Here is a 17,674-nt window from a genome sequence, read left to right as displayed (position 1 = left end):
ATTACAGTTCTTGCGTGCATGGTTCCCACCACATGGAAAAGTCTTATTAATTGAATGGAGCTGTTGGGTCTCAAAAACACTTCGATTATGGAGCAAAATTCTGGCTTCATTTTTACTCAAGGTCAGGTTGAATGGGACTCTGAGAAACCTGACCTAGTTGAAGATGTCCGTGCTCACTGCCAGAGGTGGGATTCAACTAGATGACCTTTAGAGGTTCCTTTCCAAACCACACTATTCTATGATTATCTTCCCTAACCTAATACAGAATTGCCTTCAGAGATACAAGGAAAGTGTTTAATAGCATGAATGGCATGGAAAAACAAAACATGAAGTAATTATTAGGGTTGGGGTTTTTTTCTTTCGAAGAGGAGAGAGTGGACATGAAATTAAACAGCAAATAAATTAAATAATAGTGTGTTTGGGGGAGTTGGTGGGATTTTTTTTGTTGTTTTTCGGGGTTTTTTTGTTTGCTTATGGCAAAGCTATCCCTGATGACTTTGTTTCAGGGAGATATGTCATTTTGAAATTACAGAAAAATTGAAGTTAATGAATTACTTATAAAACTATTATCTGTAAGTGATATTTGACCTGATATCCTTAGGAAATGTGTTTTATTTGTAAGAGGATCAGATATTTATAATTCCTTATTAAAAATTATTGAAATAAGAAAAGAAGTAGCTTTTCATGGTATCAGAAAACAGACATTTGTGTAACAATTAATACCTTATTTTTAGTTTTGAAATGTTTTTTATATTATGAAAGGTAAGACTGATAAACCAAAGAAAAGAGTAACTGAGCTACATAGTGGTAAAAACCAGAGGGATCTTCAACAGAGGGAAACACCAGCTGACATGGCAAAACATGAGAAAAATGCAGGTTGGACTGCTTTATGTTTTACTTTATTTCCTATACTGGTGAATTCAAAAGAGTCTCTATATATATCAGTGTGCTTGAAAAAAGTCACTGCACCTGAAAAGTCAGTGCAATTGGTGGCTGTATGCCTACAGGTTCCATAGCATGATTCCTTTGTATCTATCCCCTTTTGCTATCTCATCCCTCAGGGAAACAGATGAGTTTATTTAATATTAGTCAAATGATGAAATCAAGTCTTTTAGTCAAATAAACTCTTTAGATTCTGATAAGCCTTGGAACAATGGTAATCTACTCGACCTAAGTGCTGATTTTTTCAACATCTTCTTTTACTTGATGTCTGTTTGCTATTTCCTAAAATCCAGAATTTTAGAAAAAAATTCCTACTTGGGAGCACACTAGCTTTGACTGCTCAATAAGTAAACCCCCTGGAGAATTAAAATAGGAAGAACTTCCATATGAGTTGTTCTGTGTAGCAGTGGGAACAACTTTTGAGCATTTTGAAATGATCTGATAGTAAGTGTTATATGCAACTTTCAGTTTTTCTGCCATCTCTTTCTACATGTTTATTATTGATCTGAAAGATTTCCATGAAAGATGAATATTTTCATTATTGACGTGCTCAATCATATCTTTATCATGCAAATGCATGAAATAGTGATCCTGAACTTGTGAGCAAAACCTCTCCAGTCTGTATGCTTGAGATTTAGGAAAATTCTAGAGTTTGTTTTCCAAGGCTAGTGTTCATTTGATTCCTTAAGTTGTAGCTTGACCAGCTGTATGTAAAGTTCATCATCTAGTTTACTTAACTTACATTGTGCCTTCAGGTGTGAGCAACTTGGAAATAAGCCTTCAATGATTTCACGAGACTGCTGTGTTAGTATTTCATTTTACTGTATCATCATCACTTATACCATGTGCTTGATGATAGGGAGGGTCTTGTAGTAAACCTCTTTTCTTTGCCACTACTGAGCTTTGATAATGCTGGGAGTTCTCTTCTGAAAGTTCCTTATTTCACAGTATCCTAAAGTGCTTATATTAACAGATCTGTGGGAGTTTACTACATTTCAGTAACATAAGTGCTAATAACGTTAATGCAAATTATATTAGATTGCTGCAAAGGGGGAAAAAAAGGACTGATAAAATCTCCACATGAATGTGATATATGTTTCAGGAATGCTTTTCTCTAGTCTCAGTGCTTTAGACTTTAATTTTGTTTTGATCCTCAAAATAAATACCTCTCTTATCAATACACCCCTGCCCCAACCTTCCCATTCACTGGTACTAAATCTTTTTTTCCAGGGTGTCTGTTCTTATTTTCATAGTCATTATGCCTTGTGCCTGGAGAACTCTTTTGATCCTACCATCAAAACAGCTTTTCTGAGACTAACCAAGCCCTTCTCTCTTTAAATCTGTTTAATAACAGAAGTAAATGAACCAAGATAATTGGATTTGAAGTAAAAGTTGTCATTTACAAGTATTCAATTTGATTTTTTTTTCCATCTTCTTCCTTTTCCTTTTTGCACTTTGGGACCATAAAAAAAAAAAAAAGCAAAGTGATTATATTTAAAAAAAAACAAACAAAAAAACCCAACCAACCAACCAAACAAAAAAAACCCCAAAGAAAACTAAACCAAAACAACTCCACCACCGACACCCCTCAAACATATATTAAACAAGTAATGAAATTATTTATCTTCTGAAAAACATAAAACCAATTCAAAAGTCAGACCATTTATATTACTGAAGGAGTCACCTTCCTCAATCTGTAAAGCATTCATTAATGAACACCGTCTCATTTCTGGTTCTTTGTATGTTGAAATTTGCCTTGCTCAGTTATTGGAATTTCTAGGATTATTGTTGTTGGGTGGGTTTTTGGTTTTGTGGTTTTTTGTTTTGGTTTTGTTTGTTTGTTTGACCTGAAGAACTAGAGACAATTCCTTTTACCAGTCAGGTTGTTTGTGTATTTTAAAAATTTCAGTGCAATGAACTCCTTTTTTGGGATTCTCAGTTCCTTCCAGACCATGTCACCACCTTTTCAGGCTGCAGTCCATGAAGTCTCTTGCATAATTGTTTGATTATTCTGTTTTTAGTTTCTGGGCACTCTTATTGGTAACACTGTACTCTCGTACAGGACTAGTCTTCCTTGTTAAAAGAACATGTTCTTCTTGGCTTGACTTGAGTCCTGTTACAGTAATAACATCCCAAGAGGCACACTTCCTTAGAGCCTTTGTTAATAAGGTGTGTGACGGGCAGACATTGAGTGCCAACTTCTCAGTACCTCAAGTACTGCCCTCCCTTTTATCTTTGAACTTTTAGATGGCACCATGCCATTTGATGTTGCAGTGGTGTCACTGCAAGCTGCATAAAGGGAGAAGTTTGACATACAAAGCAATCTTCTCTCTGGGAAGGTTTCCTTGTAGCAACTTCTGTGTCTGTTTTCCTTAGGCAAGTTGCAGTTACAGAGGGAACAGCTTAGAAGCAACATTGCGCCTTACTGAACAGCTATTTGAACAGCTAAATTTTATAGAAATTAATCTGAGATTGACCATGGCCACTGTCAACAGGCTTAACTCAAACTGAACTGCTAAACTTCTTCAAACCTAATGTTCCATTGCCAAGGGTAAGATACAGGTGGATAGCTGTCTGTGACAGAGCACAGAGCTGGACTGCAACTTATCTTCTGTCTGTCTCTCTGTCCCCAAAATCACTTCAGAAAAATCTAGTTCTATAAAACCCATCTTGCTCTCTTACTGAAAATGGGATCACTTATTCCAAATTTCCAGACGTTGTTTTGGCAGCGTGACAGCCATTCTCAGCTACCAGAATTCCTTGGGTTTCTTTCTGATGGACTTCTGTCTCCAAAACAATGTTTTCCATGCTAATAGCTTGGACAGTGGTCAAAGGTTTTCCTAGCAGAGCTGGCTGAAAAGAATGCAGACTATTTAAAAGTCCATCTGAGATTATATGCTACTTTGACGTTCTCTTATGCATGGATTATTTTTTAACCAAATGGGAAGTCACTATATAAAATTTTGGATCAAGAGGTTGTGTTTGCTTATGCTGAGTATGTGAAAATTTCATTCCTCTGAAGAGGAGGGAGTCTTTGCTGCAGAAGGGAACATTGGCTCCCACCAGTCCTCTAAATATGTCTTTCAACCCTTTTTTATGGAAGATTGTCCTATCTTTATTTAACATGGTGATTCATAGTTTCTTGTTGTTCAGTTGTGTGTCTTGGGGTTATGTTTGTTTTTTTTTAAAACCATTGACTGGGAAAAAAATGAGAGGGGAAAGGTACAAGTTATTAATCTAGCCATGTAATATTATCTTGGAACTCTTATCAGTGAACAATGAATCTGAGACAAAGAATAAGGAAGATACAGACATGTCTGAGAAAGCCTATTTTGAAGGCAATAGAACTAAGAGTTCTTCAGCTCATAAGACTTGGAAAATCAACGTCCACAACTATATTTTCATCACATGTGCCATTTTCTATGTGAATTTTCAGGAAATTTGATCTACCTATTTTCCCAGAGGTTATCTGGATGTTGAAAATAGGGTGATTGAAGTGAAACTTAGTATTTTTATTTAGGCTTTTAATACTGCTTTCAGATTGTGTCTGTACTTTTTTTTGATGTTACATATGTTTTGAAAAATTATTTTTTTTCTTTCTTCATTACTAATGTGTAGGCACTTATTTCTGTACCTCATTCTTCTCAGAAGGGAAAACCATCTCTCAAATCAGTGTCTAGATGGGTTAAGGTACAAATTCCATGAACCTGACAGTAATAATTGTTCTTTTTTGTTGATTACTAGAGGTCATCTTTTTTCTTCTGTTCCCCCACTTCCCCACCCCCCAAATTCCTGCACTATTGGGACTGCAAAGGTGAGAGATAGTAGTCATCTTAAAGGGAAGCTGCTGTCACAAATCCTTTGGATTTTTTGATCACATGTAGTAGAAGCCATAATGCCTTTTTTTCCTTCTACATCTCTGAAGACAAACGGCATACAGTAAAGAAAATAATTAGATTTCCCCTTTCTTTGTATTTACAGAAAAGTTGAGAGGAAAATGTCAAAAGCAGAGATACGATAATTAAAACTTTGGTTTCTGTTACTGTACTGTAGTATGTATGTGCACATAGAATTAAATTGCTTCACTTTATCTTGACATATTTAGCATTATTTGTGAAACGTGATACAATTAAGACTGTTTTTTTCAAGGACTTATTTATCTCTTTATAGTAACATGCTTCTGTAATACAATAATTTAGAATTCAGTTCCAAACAGTTTAAGAAAAGTTCTGTGAGATTCCTTGATTTTACTTGTATTTCTTGCAAAATTCCTTCTGCGTAATACCTTACAGTGGAGAATATAACAATTTTGTCTAACACTGATGAAGTTAAAGGGAGATATATTAAAATCCTGTCTGTTGAGAGATGGCTTTTCCTCATTCATTGAATGCTGATCTGAGATGAAGTAGCTGCTGGGCAATTAAGGAGACATGCATGGCAGAGGAGACCCAAGCTTCTTGGTTTTTGAGCATAAAGAACAAGCAAATGCATTAAGGGCTGATAATGCTTCTTACTAAGAAGTGGTTTAATGGGGGATACTTAAAATATTTGAAATAATTACCAAATAGAGTTCTTATTTCTTTAACTCATAATTACAGGATCTTCTGTTGAGTTATTTGTTTCCATTTGACATATATGTGTATTTGTAATAGGCTAAATCAATCTGTGGGGGGGGTTTACAAAAAAAATTGATTTGTAATTGAAAAATTTAAGTGCTATTCCATGAAGTTTCTCAGCTATGATATTTGCATATTTCTTTTTGTTCATTTTGTCTTGCACTTCATTATAGAATCATTGCTACTTTCCCTATAGTGTGCCCATTGTTCAGGGCAAGAACTCTGTTAAATGTAAACATATCAAAAGTCCTAAGTGTCTGACTTTGAAACGGTTATGTTAATCATAAAGCAAAGAATCTGGAAACAAATGTGACTACTGTTTATCTACATTTTATATCTTCCAGTTCTTTAGGCTGTTTTCTTAAATAAGCAAATAAATACTACTTACATGGAGAAAATACTCTTTTTAGAATGGTCCAAAACTAACCACAGTATGCAATATTGTTGCCGGACACAGAGATTTCTGTGAACATTTTTTCCTGCACTCTGTAGGCCTTGCTTGCCATGGAAGTGGCAAGCGTGTATTGTTTATATTTATAGACTGTGTGAAAATATGTGATGCTTATACTTGTTAGCTGTGTGTCTAATTATAAGGTTTGAGAACATAATATGTTTATAGAAAGAAAACCTTGAGAAACTGAAGATAATGAAACACCTGCAAATTTAGTAAAACCCTAAAAGCAGATTAATTAGAAAGAGATTTCTATGCCAAGGATGATTTCAGATCGCGTGGACAGAACATCAGGTCCAATGAACTGGGAACATGAGACGCGTGCACAGACTGAGCTATCCAATCATCTTATTATAAGCATGTGCCCTAAACAAACTAAACTGATATATAAGTTAACTGATTTAAATAATAAATTGACATATTGCCGACCATAATAGCCTGTGAGCATTATGTTCATGCCTCCCCATCGATACAATATACCTAGCCTCCTACATTATTTGGCATCATATGTAATTGGTTGCCCCTTCCACAAACTGCAGCACCATCAACACCAAAAGAGAGCTTACAATTATTTTTATTTGGCTTAGATTTAATGGCTCTGGATTTCTTTTAATTTTTTCCAACATAACACTGGATATAATATAGTTTCCTAATGAGAGCACACTATTCTGATGAATAGATGCAATTACTGCTGTTAGTGTTTCACCAATTTTGATTTTTCAGATAGAATTGGATGAGAAACCTGATTTTGCAACTCTGGAGAACACAGTTATTTTCAAGTGATCTGAACTACAATTTTCTACATTTTTACATATAGCTATAGAGCAGCAATGGTATTGCACAGTACCGTCTTCTTGTTTCCTTGACCAGCAAACAGAGTTTGGATGGTTACAAAAAATCTTTCAGGTTCATAAGCTGTCTTGGTTGTTGAGTTAATAAAACGCGATTCTAAGACATGAATACGCCAAAGCTGGAACTTGTGCTCTAGCTTTCTGTTTTTCTCTTGCTTATTCTTTCATCCTGTATGTGGCTTCATTTATTTATGGGGTTTTCCTTGCTGTTCTTTGGTTTCAGATGCGAGTGTCTCACTGGTTTATGTGGTTTCCCCATGTGTGAGGCAGGCTCCGTTCCCCAGATAGTCTCACGTGGAGATGGAACACCTGGCAAGTGCTGTGATGTCTTTGAATGTGTCAATGGTACGTGAAACCTTCTCTTGCACCTGGAGAGGAGGGTTTTATCTATTTCTGGAAAATGCTGGGCATTTGGTTAATTTTATGTTGTCAGGATCTAAGAGAAATAATTTTCTTGAGGTTCATTCAGTAAGAAGGAGCTGGAAGTTTAGGTGAAGTGGGAAACTGTCATTTTTAAGTTGTCATGCTTCTTCAATTTCTAAAAGACTTTTCCCTATGATTCAGGGAATTATAGTTTTAGCAAGACTCCCTAAATATATGTTTTTCATGTAGTCTTTTGCCAGTAGCAAACACCAGAGTCCTTTTAGAAGTGAAAGTTTTGTTAACCATAGCAACTGCTTGTTGCAGCACTGTAAGTGAAAGCAAGCTGTTTAGATTATGACATTCACTTTCAGAATCAATTGCAGATTAATTTTTAACACGAGTGTACAACCTTTAGAAATTTTAAGTTCAGTGTAGGAATATATTTATTCTCATTTTTTGCTTCCCAATCTAAATGTTTAGAAAATGTTTAAAAAACTTCAATTTGTTATGCGAGTGACTATATTTCAGGACTGCTCTATTTTATGTGTATAGAACTGCATATATGCTATATAGGGTGAGTTGTGAAGAAACTTGATATTTGACAATTGGTAAGGGGAAAAGTACTCTTTAAGCATTACATGCTCAGATAATTTCTGAGCATAAAAAATTACAAGTTGGTGCAATTTTATTAATTAATATTTATTCAGCAATATTTGATCTTGTTTAGTGGTGCATGTGTCATATGTTTGAAACAGCCATTATTTTACAATGGTCATTGGATACGCATATAAACATGCAGAGAGAGAGAGAGAGAGAGAGAGAGATTTCCCCAGGAGAATGTTTGTGATATTTAAACATAGCAATATTTTAAATACTGACACGCTGAATCAAAAATAATAGTACATATAATCGGATATTGTATATAAAAATTAAGTTCTTTCATGTGAATAAAAGAATTTGTATCAGGAAGACTCACAGATTCTTTAGCTTTCAGACTAATACTTCCACTATTTGGGATAAAATTGTATAAATGTAACTTACCTTATTTTTGTTTATATACTGCCTGTTATACTAAAGTGATACTCATCTTCCTTTGTTTCATATTTGTTTCATTCTGTTAAAATATTGTTTCTGAATCTGGTTTAACTGTGTGACACACCTCAGTGCAATGTTTGATTTAGGATTTGCTTTAGTAGTTTGAGCAAGAAATGGAAAACCAGTTTCTGATATGATGTCTTTGGTGTTGTGAAACAGCCTCAAAGGTACAAAGCACCTTGCCAATTGTTTCTCTTCAGTCTGCATATTATTTGTGGGTTCTGCTAACAAAATTTTTGCAGTATATATTATAGCAGGTGTGAGATGGAGCTGTTTAAATTGCCCACTTTTTTTTGTCCTTAGTCATCTTCATATTCTGTTTCCAAGGAGTTATATTCATTTTTCCTTGGTAACAGTTTGGACTGTCTTAGCACTGTTGCCCTGTGCATCACTGCCTTATTGCTCACTGTAACTCACTCCAAAGATTCAAGCTGCTTTTGGGTCAGGATTCCTTTTTGCCTCTTTCACATTCGTAATCTTCACCTTAGTAGCCTATGAATACAGAATAAATTGGAAGAAAAAAAAACAGAGTTTTTGAAAGGAAGTTGATGCCACAGGGGAAAGTAGAGAGGCCAGGCTGAAGAAAAATAAAGATTTGTAGATTTGTCTTGTATATATCCTTAAAAATCAGTATTAATATATTACAGACCAGTATCAAAATTATCTTTTAAGAAGTTCCTCTTAAAAAAAAATAATTCTGAGAAACCTGGCCAGAAAAGTTAAATACTTTTTTTAGAGAAGGACATTTGTCATTATGCAACTTCATGCTACAATCAGATTTTTAAAAAATAATGCTACATGATGTAACTTTAAATGGCTTCAAGCAAACTTCCAGGTGCAGTTATTAATGATGCTTCACTTTGGAAAGAGGAAATAGTTACAAGCCTGAAGATGATAAATATTTTTAATAACAATCTGTGAACAACTGTGAAACTACTAATGAGTGTGTGACATTTGGATTGTGTGACAAATCATTGGTAAAGAGGACAAATGATCTGCATTGCTTTATAATTTGCAGGTTTTTTAGGATGTTTAGGTGGTTCTTATTTCAGGGAGACAACCAAGTCCTCTAAAACCTCTAAATTCCTAGAAAACTAATTCTGACAAAAATTTCTAGATAAATGTCTAAGACAATGACAAACTGATGAATATGTGTGTGTGTAATAAATCCCTACCATTACTTTGGTCAGTTTACGATGAAGACAAGGGGGGGAATGTTGTTTGTGAAACTGATAGCTGAATGTAATATCCAGTTCTGTTTTTAAAAGTATCTTGAAATACTAACAAGTGCAGAAGAGATACAGTCAATATCGGTAACAGATGCAGAAAATATCTTACAGTGATAGACTTAAATCAATTTCTTCACTTCATTAAAAAAAATTTCCATCAAAGTAAAAAGAGTTGAATCTGTAAGATCTAGGACATGCTGTTCTGAGCAGTGGGGGATGGCTGTTGGCACAAACTGCCACGAAGATGCTGAATGCCTTATCTTCATCCTTTCCATTTAGGATTAGATGCCTTTTAAAGAATGTGTTTTAATCAGATGCAAGTTAATGGGTTTATAGATGGTAAGTGGGGAAGTTGTGTAATCAGCATTCCCAGCAAGTTCAAATAGTTACTTCTGTGTTTGAAAACCTCTTGAAAAAGGCAAGAGGACGGAATAAAAAGGACATGTCCACACTCACATTAGTATAGTTTTTCTGCAATTATATCACCTATCGGATGTTAGAATTAAGTGATTCTTTTGGTGCTGGAGGGAGCAGTCAGGAAGGTTAGTAATCATCTTTACCTTAAAATAAAGGCATCTGTTACGAATAAGTGTATGTAGACTGAAAAAACTCCAGTTTGTATATTTAGGTAACCCTAATAATGAATGTTAAAGCAGGCCAGACTTCTGCAATATTTATTGCAAGGACGTGCTAATGTGATAGATGCAGAGCTGCACATTCAGAGTGTGGGGAGGCTGGCTTTACTGCATAGGAAGAGCTCTCCTCTTGTAGAACAGCAGTGGCCAGTGTTGAGAGGACAGTTAATGGCAGCAAACTATGTGTCATGTAGAGACTCTGCAGTATGTTCTCTTTATTGTTTGTCAACAATTTTGGGACAGATCAGTTATTTCATGAATGTTTTTCCTGGATTTAATATAAAACTGATATAGAAGCTCCACGATACATCTGTAGTTTTTCTGTGATTATCTTTGTTACTGATATACACTGTCTCAAACTAGCATTTGGTTAGTCTGTCTTAGAAACGCATATTAATCTGTAGTGAGAGAAACTTCTGCAGTAATTACTCTTTTTGTAGATTGTGGAGTTATTGTTCCTGTTTGATTATAAATAACAGCAGTAAGTCAATACATTAATCATTATTTTTCTGCTTCAGATTTATGTTACGTGTGTCCTTATGCTTCTCATCATGTGTAATCTGCTGTTTCTCATGGTTTATTCTATAATTATATAGACATAATTAACCACCAAAATATTGATTATTCCTGCTTGGTGGTCCTGATATTTTGATTTAGTTGGGGCTCGTTGTTAAGACCTACTGTCTGTGGCTGTTCAATCTTTGCATGGGTTGACCTTCTTTTTGGACTTTTTTAATCCAAAAAATTATTTAGAAAGTGCTAAGAACAACTTTCTTATTGGTTACAGGAAAAAACTACACTACAGAGGTCTGATGCTCCTAATAGTTCTGTGTGACATTTTAATCATCATGAATGTATGCAGATATCAGAATATTTTACATAAAACTGTTATACTAACTAACATAAATTTATGCTTTTAAAAGCACTGCTGCGTTTAAAAGATTTCATTATTACAATTAATGCACAGGTCTTACTGTCATTAGAATGGGGTTCTTGTCCCAAAGGTCAGTCAATTTTAAAGCCAATTTTAAGGCATACATTGATTCCTTCATTTTGAAGGGAAGCATTTTTGTAAGTAAAATCATTCTATGTTGTTAAATGGTAATAGGAATCAAGCCAAAGTTTCCTTTTGAGACAGTAAAGTTCCTTGTCATGATTTATCTAGGATGAGTGTTTGAGCCATCCCAGAGCATACCCTGCCTGGTCTTTGGATGTCAAAATGATAGCTCAGACAACAATGATGCCTACAGCATTATTGTTTGTTTGTGCTTCTTTCTCCTTGTCAGAAGAAACATGTTTACTCTTTAATTTGTAAATTAAACCTTACAACTCTCTGGAATTGTTAGCAAACACTGGTTTAAAATGCAATAGTGATATGATTTTGTCATTCATCTGTGCTTAGAAGATAGCTGGCTGGCTGTTTCTCCTAATCTTACATTCTCGATGACCCTCGGAGCAAGCCACAGTTCGTGCGTGCAACAGAATTTTAGCCTGAAGGAGACAGAAGCATGAATTGCTAAATTTAAATCTCTGGCTGCCATAAAATAGTGTAACTAGAGGTATAGCTAACTATATACATCACTGCTTTTTGCATATGGGAATCAGAGATCAGCATAGTGGTGTTCAGCAGTGAAGTTTTAGGGAAGAGCTGCACACATAGTCAAATGTGCTCATTTTTGAGAAGTGTGAAGTAGATATAGAGGAAATAAAGCAACATGGGAAATTTATAGCAAATAATTTCATCTTAATATATGAAACTGAAAAATGAGAGTTTTCCTGCTCTGTGGTTCTAGGGCCTTGTAGCAGAGCACACGTTTGGGGGCAAGTGAGAGTGAATATTGCTTTGTTTAAAGGCAGGTTATTCTGATTGCCATGAAGTTTCCCCACTTGCATTTGCCTGAAAACTACTTTCCATTTAGAGAATACTAGATAGTATATAATATGTATTTGGGGAAAATTGAATGAGAGATTCCCAAGATGCAGTCTTACACAACAGAAGCTAATTCAAGGATTCTTCTGATCCACCCAAAATATATTGCTCACCAGGACTTTTATCTTCTAATCCTGGTATGCTGCTTTTCCTTGGGGGGCAGCTTGTAAAGAAAAAAAATGATTCAACACTAAATTATGAGCATCAGCAAGTGAATCTAAAGAGATTGAAAGTTGCATGTGCAGTAAGAGTACAACTGTTTGGAAACAAGAGAGTATCCAAACTTGCCTGTTCTCTAATTAGGTATTGATGCCTGAGTCTCTTCAATGTAAGTTGCAGTAAAGCACATGCTGACTGTGAGCTCTGCCTTAGAAATGTGAGAGAGCAATTACCAAGTGTCCTGGAGCTGCTGCCTTCTGTCAATCAGGGCTTTCACTTCTTAATAAGTTTCCTTAAAAACAACTGCTACTTTAAAAGGGTTGTTGAGCGCTTTGTGAAATATGTGTGTGCAACTGGTCCTCATCAATGTTCAAGGTCAAGGGGACCAGTCTGCTTTCTGCCATAGCCATTTGTGAGCTGTGATTTTAGAGTCCAGCTGTGCTAAGAGTGGCTGTGGAGCCCCCCTTCAAATCCCTTTTCCCTAGAGGATAAGGTGTGGACTTTTGTTGCCCTATCCACTGAAAATGAAGACTACCTGATGCATGCATGAAAATACCTGGCATTGATCCTGGGAAGAATGGATCACACCTTTCCCCAGGACTTTGACCCTTTCTATACTGCTGTTTCAGGCTGTACTATGATCACATGGTAGTACAGAAGTGATCTCCTGCGTCAGTAAGATCATTCACTTGACATAACACATAATACGCATTTTATAACTTGTGATACTTTTTTTCCCTCATTTGAGAAGATAAACTGACACTGACATAAAGGAGGCATTTCTCTTTTCTCTGTGCCCTACGGCTTTTTTCACACTTGCATCTCTATACAGGGTATTGCTCTGGAGGAGAGATTAAAAACCCTCTTTAATCACACTTTTTGTCACCTGTTGGTGCACTTACTCCTCACAACAATTGCAGATCCATTATTAATCTAAAAGAAAATAAGAATGGCCTGTTTCTAAAGGGAACATCAAAGAATACTGAAGGGATTTGATGGGAAATGTAGAGTCAGCAAGGAATTCACTGAAGAAGGAAGAATGGAGTCCAAATGAATCACCTCACAGACACCATCCAATTACCACAGAGTTCCCGTTGTTTACTGCATTAATCCTGACAGTCTTTATATTGCACTTTCATTAAACTTAAAATTTTACGTGTGCTCTTAAGAAAAAAGGATTTGACCATGATTAAGAGACTCTGACTGAGAGCAGAGAGCTGAACATAGTCCTAATACTGATTAAACAGTACTGCATACTTCTCTTTGGCTATCCAAACCCACAGATTTTTGTGGTAGACTTTAAATAGACAGCTGCTTAAAAAGTAAGATGCAAAATGCAGCTTGTGAGGAACAAAAGATTACAAATTGTTTTGTACATAATAAAAGGCAGATTAATATTAAAGGAAGATAATCTGATACCAAAGAGATAGAGGGATTTACCTCTACGTGGGCTGAGATTTTGGTTTTGGGGTTTATTGTTTTTAATTCAGTCAGAAAATTTGAAAGGTATTTGAAAATTATGGCTAAACACCAGTCACAGTAGTATGAGAATTTGGTCTAGTATAGTGAAAAGGCAGGTCAGTCTGCCAGACCAAGTCAGATGTTACAGATCCTCTGAATCTGTGTTATACTCGCTGTAGTCAAATTGGGAACAGTATGTGAAACAGTGCAAATCGTTACCAGTTACTTTTAAAACAGGAGGCAAAAGGAAAATGTTGAAAACTGAAAACCAGTCAATCCAAACCTCCTGATAAAAAGTATTCAGTCTGTAGATGCATATAAATAAATACAATGTAAATAAATATATCACAAGGGGTAGCAATTGTCAGGACCACAGCTGGATGTGAAACCAAACTCAAAGCTCCACAGGGGTTCACTATGAGTGGGAGGGTTGCTCAATGGGAAGTAGAGACTGAGTTTTAAATAACAAAGTTATTTTTTTAAATAAAAAAGGACAAAATCTAACTCCTTTTGTTCATACCGGATAATGAAAACCAAGATGCTAAATAGATTCTGTGAACTGATGATATGTCATATACAAAGAATATTAGATGTCACATGGTACAGTTCTGTTTGGTTGTAAAAGTTATAAAGAAAAAAATAAAGTAAAAACTTCTAGTATTTACTTTGATGAAGTAGTAATGTTTTTTGCCAAAGTGAATTGTCTTGGTAAGCTAATATCTTCAGTAATGTTCTGGCTCAGATATTTCTAGGTGCTTAAACTTGGGCAAAGTTACCAACTCTTTGGCGACAAGGTTAGAATTCAGTATTTTTCTCAAAGCATGGGAGAAATGGTTAGACCAGTTATAACACCAAACCACAACCTTGTGTTACAGCTTTGGAGATTTTTTTTCCCCTGCAATTTTTAACTTTTCTTGTGCATTAGAGGCCGATCACAGATGTACTGGCAATGAATGATGGCCTATGCCAGTACCTTACAGTGGTACTGAGACTGTTTCAGATGCCTGTGCCCTGTTCATGTGCCTAGGGCTAAACTGATTGCAACATTTATTTTCTCTTGTGATGGACTGACAGAGACCACTGGGATTTAAACACATTCCTCTGTTATGAAGAATATGCCTTGCTTCCAAGAATTGTTTGGCAATTTCATCAAGAAAATCTGTCACTGTTTGGGGGTTTTGGAGCACAGCCACCACCCTTTGTGGCCCCAGCTCCTCCTTTGGCTGTTGTGGTGTTTTCCTGTGGTAGGACTGTAACCTACTGAAGGATGTTAAAAAGTAGCAACGCTTAGTTTCCAGAAGGAGTAGAGACAAAAGGGGGATAGTGCCACAGGATAGCCTTGAGGAAAGCCACAGAAACTCAAAAGCATGACCTGATGAAGAAAAATTAAATTGCGTGCATTTTATGTGTAAGAGAGGATGAAGGCAGGGACACCCTGAGGTGTCTTAAGGATGAGTCCTCTTAGCAAGAAATTTGCACATTGGAGGATAGAAAAAACCAGTAGAACATGAGACCTTGAAGATGGGAAATGTAATGAAACTTGGGAAACTTCCTTTCTGTTTGTTTGCTGTTTCTGTCTAACCTTAATTACCCCTTCTGTGATTTTTGCATAGTTACAGTAGTTAAAACTGTGGAATTGTTTAATAGGTAGACTGCAGTTTCTCCATTACTGGTGATTTTAAAGAAAATTGGGTGTATCAGGTAGAGCTGAATCTGGGTTTCCTCAGCATCCCAAGTATCTTTTAACAGCTTTTACGGACTGCGGGTGCCACAAAATAGTAATTCATTCCTTTAAACTGTGTAAGTATGTATGAATGTATGCATAAATAATTGCATTGATTTACAAATAATAGTTATGGGTTTGTTTATTTCTGATTTCTCTGTTTCTGGATGATCTTTTTAGAAGATGCAGGACCAAAGGACTTTCAGAACGGTCCTGTAATCTTGTTAATAGGGCAGTAGCCAGTTCAACCTGAAGAGTAAGAACCCAAATAGTTTTTTTCTATCTAGCTTGTTTTTATATGCTTGCAAGAAAGCAACAGCATACAGTGTGGTGTCCTATAACATTGTTATGAGCCAATTCCAGTGAAACATATCTTTTCCTTTTTTAAACTATCAACACAGCTTTTTTAAAAATGGAAAGCTTCTCTGTGTTTTGTTTATATGGACACAGGATTCAAGTTTATCAGTTTCCTCCCCTTTCATTTAATAGAAAGTTCACAGCAGTTGCCCTAGTTCCTTCCAAGGCTCTGATAGAAATACTTGTCTTTGCTAAAGAAACATCTGAAGTGCTAGAATCATGAACCTTTTAATCGTTTAAACAACAGAAAATTGTTTTGAATCTTGCTGCTGCTTCAGGAGAGCTGGAATTTCTGATATTACAAAAGAAAATGCGCATACTTGCCTACAGGCTGATGCCTGAAGCATCTTATGTGTAACCACATGCAAATTGTTGCCTTGCAAAGAGTGGCTTCCCAAACTTGAATGTATTTCTAGACTATTCCATTACTCTAATCAAAGAAAATCGTAAGTATGAGAAAACTAAAAAAACTCAATAACAGAAGTTTTTTGTTTTGGACTAGTTTAGCCAATAGAACTGTATTTCATTTGATTTAAATGTAGAAGTTAAAATACCTTAGAAAACTAATTTGATAAAACAGATTGTGTCCATTTGCCATTCAGATTGGTGATAGAGGTCTTGAGAAGTAATCATAGTGTGAGACTATGGGGTTTACTGCAACCCTTACATTTAGGGCTCTCAGTCCCAATAAAAAAAGGCTGGATCGATCTTGTATTACTGGCTTATCTGAGAGCTAGCAGACACTGAATTTATGTTCACGAATCCATAGTCTGTGTCTCATGCCCACTGCTTTGTTGTAGTAGTCTGCATTAGAAACAGGATTTGGAGTCTCAGATATGTTTAACTGTTTTGTGCTATGAAGTTTGGTCAATTTGAATTACTTTGTGATGCAGTGAAGCTTGAAGAATCCTACGTGTAGTTTTCTCCTTATTAGCAAAACAATGAATTCATGGTTACTGGCCTCTAGGAAAAGATGCATTTATTTAATGTTAGCTTTATGTTCTTTCATTCCTTTGTGACTGTCATACACAGATCAATAAGGCATTAAAATTGGCACTTTAAAAAAAAACAGGGTACTGAGAGAATCTTTCAGCATACTGTGGTGGAAGAAATGCATCATTATAATTTCACTGTGTGCTGCTCACTCTTTCATTAGGCTTCCACTTGGAGTATCTAAAGCTAGAGATTTTTGTTTAGTGCTTGTTCTGGCTTGATTCAGTTTCAAGACTGGAGTCTCATATATACTTATATATTACTTTAGTTCTAACCAAAGAAATCCTTGTCTCATAGCTGGACATATAAGCTTAGGTTTATAGTTCAGTATAAATGTATAAGCTACCATAAACCTGGATGGTAAAAATAGTGAAATTCTATGGTGGTTTTCATTGTAGGACTAAAACATACTGTTTCCGTTCAGGATTTGCAGTTACTTGCTTAGTCTTGTTTGGATATTTAAAAATGAATGATAATTCATTGAAGATGATGTTTCTACTTCTAACAAGGCATGAATTCATATCTACTGTTCGGGGTGGAGGGAAACAATAAAAATCTGGAAAGCTGCAATCAAAACATTGAAGCTAGAAGCAAATGGATTAAAGGCCTTTTGAGTTGTGTTGGCACTTTTTCCTTTTTGAGAAGGTTTTTAAACTAACAGCTTGAGCTACATAAACTTGAAATATTTCTCAAGTGTTTGTTTATGCGAATTGCTTTCTAATGAGGTCATAGATGTTTTCCCGGACACAGTGGTATTTCCTCTTCTTACTCTTATTTTTTATGCTGCTTTCTACATTATGCCTTGAAGACAAACAGACATATAAAAATCAAACATTGCTCAAGATACTTCCAAGTTTCAACTCTAATGC

The 17,674-nt window shown here is 35.7% G+C and overlaps 1 protein-coding gene across 2 annotated transcripts in view; it reads left to right on the top strand.

The window, feature by feature from the left end:
- The window catches only part of CRIM1 (cysteine rich transmembrane BMP regulator 1), a 169,959-nt gene that overhangs the window by 99,278 nt on the left and 53,007 nt on the right, over positions 1-17,674 (top strand). The window contains exon 5 of one of the 2 annotated variants that reach the window (XM_064648597.1): positions 7,084-7,205. The exons of the other annotated variant lie outside the window; for it this stretch is intronic. Within the exon in view, the coding sequence (XP_064504667.1) occupies positions 7,084-7,205 (122 nt within the window). The remainder of the gene's footprint in view (positions 1-7,083; positions 7,206-17,674) is intronic. 2 annotated transcript variants of the gene reach the window in all.

The sequence above is a fragment of the Pseudopipra pipra genome, chromosome 3 (genome assembly GCF_036250125.1).
Source record: "Pseudopipra pipra isolate bDixPip1 chromosome 3, bDixPip1.hap1, whole genome shotgun sequence".
Taxonomy (NCBI): Eukaryota; Metazoa; Chordata; class Aves; order Passeriformes; family Pipridae; genus Pseudopipra; species Pseudopipra pipra.
This window is presented reverse-complemented; position numbering and strand designations above follow the sequence as displayed.